We start from the raw sequence: 8,793 nt of genomic DNA, 5'->3' as shown, positions 1-8,793 counted from the left end.
CTTTCTTTTTATTATCTGGTGAATCGTGAGGATGCTGCTTTATAATGTAGCGCACCGAAGCGATCGCCCTGCGGTAGAGGATATTCGCCTCGCATTCAGGAATTTCGTTCCGACACGACCGGCCCTGCATTCCTTATGTTCGGTGATGTGTGATGCTATTTAAAATTCACTTTTGCAGGTTGCAGAGAGCTTCAGCATGGGTGTTTAGTCCCTAGTGCTTATAGCTGCTACGTTTTCTTTGGTCTTCACTCAAATGATCGCCTATAGTGTAGGCAGCGCGAGATTGGCGGTAGTCGATGGCTGCTTGGATCTATGGAGGCTGATGGCGGAATGTTCGTCTATGACCAGACCGCCTCCCGGTCTCATGACGGATCTTGTAGGGACACTTATTTTTCGTTTTTTATCGTCCCGCAATAATTTGTCCCCGAGGGAGCGGTGGAACGGACGTGCCGTGGCGGTGCATGTTAATTTGTGGTAGCAGTGATCAAATTCTACCCGGACCGCGGTCTGTCGTTGATAATCATGTATGAGGGTCATAATCTCTCGCCTTCCGGATGCATTGAGTGAGAATCTGAACATTAATTGTTTTCGTTTAGCGGTATATCATCGATCCATATTGGACTCTTGCATATGTTGGGGGCAATCAATGCTTGCACCGTGTATGGGCGCAGTACGCCTGCACTTGGTAGGATTATGGTGCTGGGGGGTTAAGCCTAGCTCGGCGGTGTGGTCTGACAGTACAGTTGGGGACAAAAGTCTGTGGACTACGTGTCCCTCAAATGTCCATATCTTCCACAATTGTGGAGATGAAACAACAAAATAATGAGATGAAAACAAACCAGCTCCGCAAATGTGGTCCAGCCACTGGCTAATAGCAGAGGCATCAGCTTTGCTTGAGGAACACGTGGCCACGTGGTCCACAGACTTTTGTCCCCGACTGTACTTCGTAGTGCAGTAAAAATGCAATCGTTAGTCGAATTCAGCAGAAATTCACCACAGATTATTCCGGAGTACTTACTGCGTATCATTGGTGACCTCTGCAGGGATGTGGTGTTCGGTGGGATTCCGGCTGACAGCTGAAACCCATCCACGCGTGTCCTTCATAGTCGGCGCCGCATAGGTAAAGGAAATGTAGAGACTCTGCAGTGCATGCCGCTGAGCGGTGGCTTCAAAGACAAGACCCACGTATCGCACAAGCGAACAGCGGAGCCGGAAGCAAGCGAAATATGGTCGTTGGCTTCAGTTTTCTTCGCAAGCGATTTCAAGACATGCAATGAACAGCCTGTAGAAAGCTGGTGGATTGCCGGTGTTGATCTGTGAGTGATTGCTTGTGGTTTCTCAATGACTAATCAGCATTTGCTTACCACTCTGCAGTGCAGGTTTTCTGTCTGCCGAACTCATTGACTATATAATTTAGTTCCTCACCAGCTGCAGCTGAATGCAGACATATATATTATCGTAATATGCAGTCACTTGAACTATGCTGAGATAAAAATGGAAACGTGACATGCTGATCGAGCTTAGAAGGAACTAACACTCATTTATGACCCGAAGTATCCGTCATGTGGTCTTTCGATATATTCAGTGCAGCTGGCTGATCTGGTGTTTCGTTCTGTGTAAGAAATAGTAATGAATGTGCATTTTGTATATGCCCTTGTGTGACACCAATGAATGATAGTATAATCCTCCAGCAATACAAAATTATGGCAGTTACTTAATAGGAGATGAAGTGCTTTAAGCACAACACGAAGCTCTGAACCAATCTGTTGAGAATAGTAATCTTTAAAGAAAGAAAGATACATATGGTTTGTGAATACCTACACTCAAATTTTCCGAGACTTACGAAAACACATAAAAATCGAGCTGACGGTTTGCTTCATTTTATCCTACACTGCTTATTTAACTTGCACTTTTTTAATTGCCATGGTCAACAACACGATTACTGCAATGACTTTCACGGAACAAATTTAGGTATTGGCTTTTTTTTTAAACATGTACATTAAATACATCATAACTCATAACGACGTTCACCAGTCAAGTCATAGGTTCACTAAAAAAAATCAGAGCAGGCAGAATAATTTATTCAAGGCATACACTATTCCACAACATATGCTAAATCACCTTGAGCCTTCGCAAATGTCCGGAGGGTGCTCTCCTAGTTCATTCTTTGTTTTTGTATTGGACTTATGAAAAACTACAGCCTGAGCTTGTTTGATGTTTTCTACACCACAAAAGCCCTCACTGTACATTCATTCATGCAATGTCAGCCTCAGAAAATTTCATACACATTGCTGTTTAGCAAATAGTAAAAGCAAATTGGAGCTGTTTCGAAGAAAATGTAAAATGAGCTGACTACGGATTAAATTTTCTGTCAGAGAATATATGCATCCTAATCCAACAAAATAGAAAAAGTACCTCATTAAGCTCATCCATATGCCAGCAGCATGGATGAGTCTTCCACATGGAGCATCAAAAATGCACACGCAATGCTGAAAGTTTGCCATGTTTTCTTCAGTTTATGTTACACATGACTGCAGCAGAAGTCATGCATTTCCAAAGCGTACATGTCCAATGAACATGTGATGATTTCTCGCTGGCATCCAGTGCCCTGAGGTAAATCAAGTCTTGGCACAGCACGTTCATCAGAAGAACAAAAAGTAATCGCCACAGAAGACGACTGTCAATCATGAATGGTCAAAATAATGCAAAAGAACACTGGCACTCATAACATGACGCATTTTCTTCTGCATTTAATTTGAGAATGGCTGCCTACCTACAGCGAAACAAGACTGCAGAGGTGGGAAGCATTGCAAGGGCTGAAGTCCAAGAAGCAGCATACTTTCAAGTATGGAAGTGTCACCGCTTTGGTCAGTTCTAGTGGACCCTTCCATCACAGTAACTTGTTATTCTTTTGTCATTGGCGGACTGATAACTTCGTTATTTTTGCAATCTACATCAGGCATTATCTTGAAAGCCATGCTGCTGAAGCCATGTCACTGAGAACAAACGTTACCAAACTTTCAGGCTGCTGGCTCAGAGAACATAAATGCATTCTGTGTACAAAATAATTGGTTCAAGTACTGAACAAATATGGCATTGCTCATCTTCCAGTAAGTGTACAAGCTTCATGAACCTTGATGACAGTCCGAAGACAGAAAGACAGCTCCTCGACAAGAGGCAAGGTGTGACAATTGATCTTGGAAAAGCATGTGACTAGTACAACTTTGCCCAGCATGTTAAAAAGCTTGCCTGTGCTGGCCCGTGGCGTAAGGATGTTTTGATTGCCAGTAGAGCAAGCATGCTTATGTCCGGAAGGTGTGCGCACAGCAAAATATCGCTGGCAAGTATCCTCCTAAACTTCCAGGAAACATAGCTAGCACTTCAAACTGACAAAATGTTACAAACAAGGTGTCGCAGCAACGGACCTAAACACATTTTCAGCCAAGCCGTGCCATTACTGCATTCATTACAAAGGAAGTACAGATTAAAACTGGATGCCCTGGACTGCTCTGATGCTTTTAACGGGAAATCCAAGATGAAATTTCAACAACATGAAAGCCAGCGTACGTTATGCTACTGAAATAGAAATAATTTTGTGTCCTCCAGTAAAAGACGATGCAATCAAGAGAACCTATCACAATGCCAATGACTAATGATCAGTTTTCCATACAGCTTTACATAATTAGAATCGGTAAGGATTTCATGAAAATTTAAGTTCCAAAGGATTGAAAAAGTTGTGACTGCAATTACAAACGAAAACTTATGAAAGCACCTTGTCTTTGCTCTTCAGGCAAACAGTGCTCTCTAGTTTAAAAGTCACATTAACAAACAAAAATCAGCTCAAATGACAGTATAAAGTTCCAACAACTTTTCAGCCATAGGCAAAATAATGAACACAAAAGAAAAGTACAATGCGAGGGGCAGAGACAGCCACAAAAATGACATACGTTGTAGGCGGACATGACGAGTTGAGACAGCCGTTCATGCTAAAACATGTTCACACATACTTTTTAGAAAACACGCTCACACGGATTCTGGATTAGAGTAGAAAAAAAAACTAATATAGGAGTAACAAAACTTTTGTAGCAAAAACAGTTCACCGTGCCTGCGCTTCCTTGTCATGTACGACCTTATGTAATAGTCTACAAAAACAAACAACGATGCTTACGGCAACATCACCTAAGGCCTGACCTGGGCAGAATCAACACAACCTGAACTAGGTCACCTAGAAACCTAGCCCAGGCTTTGCAGCCAAGGCCCATAACCTAGACTAGGGTAAACCTAGACGGCACACACTTTGTAGCTGAGTCCGTGGGCAAAGCGTTCGAGGCACACACAGCCAAAGAGGCATAAAAAGTGGTCCACGTGAACGCTGCACTGTCACTTTGCTCGAAACATTGTGGATGGAGGAAGATGCTCACGCCGCACGTGTGCTGTTTGGACACTGTAAAAGCGAGTGAGACCAGCACTGCAGGTGTTCGGAGGTCCGCTCCAGGAAAGTGAGCGCGCCAACGTGGGTGCTGCTGCTTCTGCTAGATGTTCGCAACCTCCTTGGATTAGAGGCGAGACACGCACTTGAAGGGGCACGCACAAACAATCTTTCAAGGAAGAAGGAAACTTTTCCTGCAGAGAGGAGGGTCTTGAAAGGCTTCAATGACTCAGCACAATGCTTTGCGGCAGATAGACTGTTATCACAACACCCACTCGTTCGCGACGCCTCTGTTTCAGAGGTCCACCTCAAAACATTTAGACTCTTCACGTCATGATAGCATGAAACTACTTGGTTGCTCATCACAGATCTTGCATTCTTCCTTGCTTCACAGCAGCCAAAAAGAATTTCAACACATTTTCTGAAAGCACACTGCCCCAGAAAGGATGTGAAATGTCATCCTATGCCTTGTCTTCGCCAAAGCAGATGAGCCTACTATTCCTCTCCATACACGCATTGGCTTGCCTTCCTCCTTGAGCAGCAGAATCTCCTCTGTACTCTGTTTTATCACGGTAAAACAAACACCTGCGCCAAGTTCCAACACCACTCATGTTGCTTCATGGGCGTCTTCGTAAAAAAAAAAGAAAACACGGTGTCCATTTTCCTCTTTCCTAGTGATACAAAATGTCTCGCACGTCACCTTGAGTGCGTACTCGTGAGTGTGCCTGCTCTTCGCATTGCTGCGGTGGTAGAAAAGGATTAAAAAACACCACCTGCCTCCTCGCATCACCTTCCTGCCAGGCCGGCTGGCAGGAAGCTCGACTCAGTGCCGCAGGGGCAAAGGCATGCCCTTGGGCCGGGGCGCGTGCACGTGAGGCTCACAGTCGCAGTTGCTCGTGCGTGCCTCGTGGTGGAGGTGGACCTTGGAACATCCTAGCATGTGCAGCCCTCATAGCTGGGTGTCACCCATGTTGCACAGATTGTGCGACTCGATGTACGTCAGCAGGCCACGGTAGAGAAACTCGTACTGGTTCTGCGTGACACAGGAAGCATGGGCAAAGAAGGCAACCGTGAGTAAAGGTACGTCACATACTGATGACTTCTCACTTCAACTCGTCTATGACTATTCACTTCATTTGTCATACAAAGTGAATATAGCCTTAAACTAGTTGTATTGCATGTGATTGGCAACATAAAGCATGGTTAAAAGGCTCTAATTGGAAAATATGTTATAAGGCAAGGAAAGGTGCAGGAACTGTCTCGCTCTCAGTGGATACATCAACAGTGAGAGATTGGATGAAGGAGGGAGCCAAATAAAGAAGAGAGCTTAAAAGACCGTCTTGCTGGGCAAGTTGGTAACTGTACGTCTTTGGTTACAGGCGCAAAAACAGACACAACACAAAGCAGAAAGACAGAGCCTCCGTCCCATCTTTCTGCCTTGTGTTGTGTCTGTTTTCGTGCCTGTAACCAAAGATGTAAAGAAGAGAGAAAGAGGTGTTGTAGTGGAAGGCTCCAGAATAATTTTGACCACCTGCCTTTCTTTGAGGTGCACTGGCACTCATAATTTCATTGTTCAATTCCATAATGATTGAGCAACCATGACTCAGTGGTTATGGAGTAAGAGCAAAGAATAGAAGCAATAGGAGCAATGGAATAGGAGCTTGCAGAAATTGCGGATTCACTGTAGCTATAAAGAGGAGGATAAAGGACAGACAGCCAAAATGCTACATAATTCTGTTTTGATTTTACAGAAAGAAATCTGCAAGCAGTGAGCTGTTATGTCAGGTATAAGCACTGCAATTTTGGCCAACAAAGAGGGGTCCTAACTGCAGAGTTCTTCATTCAACAAAGCAGCAAGAAGTTCTGTTTTGTGCAATAGAAAGACTGCGTGCAGTGAAAAACAAATTTTTTGCATCAAAAATAATGGTGTCATACAATAATTAAAATTCAAACTTGAAAGGAACTAAAATGTATTTGAATTGCATGTGAAGTACAGGTTAAAAGGTAACCCAGTCATGCAAGTGTTATTGAGAAGGTTGAAAGCATTGATTTCAAATTAAATATGTTCAGGACAACGATTTCCCTGTGACCAAGATTACACGGCATTTTATTTGATTGCCATTCTCTCTCTTCTACAGCGAGATGCTTTTTTTCTGTTCTGTTGAAATATTTTCGACAGAGTGATACCAATACAAAAAAGGAATATTGTCAAGAGTTCAATAAAATTTTTTCTGGTCAGGTATTATGAAAACAAAAAAATGCAGCCACTGTGAAAAGGGACCTGTTATAACTCCGTAACATCAATTCTGTCTTCTTTGACTTGGTCAGTGACTGCATTCCTTTGTTTCCAAAAATGAAAAATTTGTTCAATAGGTGCCATTAATGTAAAAAAAATTATGCCAAAAACCCATTGGATGAAAAGAAATGCAAAACACTGTGATTCCATTTAATAGCAGACGCTCAAAGCGCTTCATTGGTGATGTATAAAGGAAGCATTGCTTTTAATCAAACAGTGAACAAAGACAGTAGACTACACTAAAATATGATGAACATTTCTGAAAAAAAAAGGAAAGCATCATGCATGCGACAACATACAGTAATATTTTGTAGAGATGTAATCACATGGCGGGATACACCGGTAATAGCAAGGCTTCACTGAGGAAGTCGCTTCAGCTTGTTTTATACAATTTTCAATGCTCAATAAAAACCATACATCCTCATTTCTTCTATACACACTTCTCTAATCTTATAATATGAAGCAAAGCCTTTCCAATTCCACTATAATCTAATGATATAATGATCTAATGATTATGATCTATCATCTGTTTTCGTCAGTTGTCAGTCTCTTTAAGCCCATCTCAGCACTATCGCAAACATACATAGCAGGCCTGCCATTTTTTGGATTGTGGGAAGTATTACTCTGAAGCGACTTTCAAGTGCGAGGAGCACTTCTGAAGATTGACAGATGATAAAAATGCTGCTCTAATAGCAAATTGGGACAGCAGAAAGGCAATACTCACAGGTGTCTGCAGCATGCAGTGCCTCTGCGAGCGAGTGTAACGCGCTGCCTGAAAGACGTCCACCCGTTCTTCAGCCTTCAGCTGCTGAATGAGGACACTCAGTGTCACAAACACACTGCTCCTATCTCCACCGCCACTGTGAAATGGAGCAAGAAAAAGATGAAAAAAAGGAGGACAATCAGTGGTTAGCATCAGCAATGCTGCTTTTGCGCTATCGCCAAGACAAGAGCATCAAAGCTTCTTAGCACTGATCCTCATCTCACCGAGGACCTCATCAAAAGGGCAGTGTCTCCATTAAATGTTGATTATGCCAAAAGATCGCCGAATTCAATTTCTGATCCAAGGCATGGCAAAAGAAAATATGCCAACACTACAGCAATTTGCATGCCTTTTATTTGTTACCTGTGTTCTTTTCTTTTGTTTTGCCGTTCCCTGTTGTACCCAATGCCATAGCTATCAGGCTTCATTTCATAAAAAAAACAGCTCTCAGAATAATGCAAAACCTGTATTTTTTCTTTTTGTCTATTCATGAAGTTTGCAGCTTATCGTTAATCATAAATTAAATCCAACTTGTCCAGCTTTCTAGTTAACTGTCTGTGATTAAGTCATTCATGCTGGACAAAGCAGTGGAAAGCACAATTACTTCCTTTCTTACTGTGCAGTCTGGCATACCATTGCATTCATCTGCGGATGATTATGATACTGCACTGATTTGCATAGCTGTGTTGTTTGCATAAGCGCCGCCACTTTACATAATTAGTTACAAAGAACTGCATGCAGTGACCGCTGTCCTAAGCTCACTTAGACCAGTGTGCTGAATTTCTGCACTAGTTAGAGCGTCACAATGCTATTTAAAAGTTGCGCTCTCTTTGTCAGTACTGCTGAATGCTACTTTTTGGCAACATTACCTAAAATGAGAGAATTCTCTGCAGATCTGAGAGTGAGGTAGACGACCACATAATGTCGCACAAAAAACAGGACTTCCAACGTTTTCCTTTGGGGAGCACTGGCAGAACACAATACTGGTCAAACATTAAAGGGACCCAGCAACACTTTTTTGTCCACTGATGTGAGCCCAATCCTGTACCCTCATTCTGTACCCTGTCTTGCGCAACTTTACCATGTCCGAAGTAATTCAACAGCTAGTCGGACAACATGTTGTAATAAATTGCCTCATACATTATAAACATTATACACGTCACAAACTGTGTTAATATAATGTGACTAAATAAGGTATCTCTGCTGAAAACTTATCAGCCAACTTCCACAAACTGGCATTAGCAGTTAGTCCCAGTCTTGATTGATAATGTTTAATGCAACTTTACCATGTCCGAAGTAACACCA

General features: G+C 42.6%; 1 protein-coding gene across 1 annotated transcript in view; it reads right to left on the bottom strand.

Annotated features, from left to right (window-relative positions):
• Positions 1–2,042: 2,042 nt before the first annotated feature.
• LOC144110735 (tyrosine-protein phosphatase 69D-like) overlaps positions 2,043–8,793 on the bottom strand; it is a 626,192-nt gene continuing 619,441 nt past the window's right edge. The window contains 2 exon segments of the mRNA XM_077643805.1: positions 2,043–5,462; positions 7,450–7,585. Coding sequence (XP_077499931.1) covers positions 5,379–5,462; positions 7,450–7,585 — 220 coding nt within the window. The 3' untranslated portion in view covers positions 2,043–5,378.

Source organism: Amblyomma americanum, chromosome 11 (assembly GCF_052857255.1).
Source record: "Amblyomma americanum isolate KBUSLIRL-KWMA chromosome 11, ASM5285725v1, whole genome shotgun sequence".
NCBI lineage: Eukaryota > Metazoa > Arthropoda > Arachnida > Ixodida > Ixodidae > Amblyomma > Amblyomma americanum.
The sequence above is the reverse complement of the archived record's forward strand: the minus strand, read 5'-3'. Positions and strand labels throughout refer to the sequence as shown.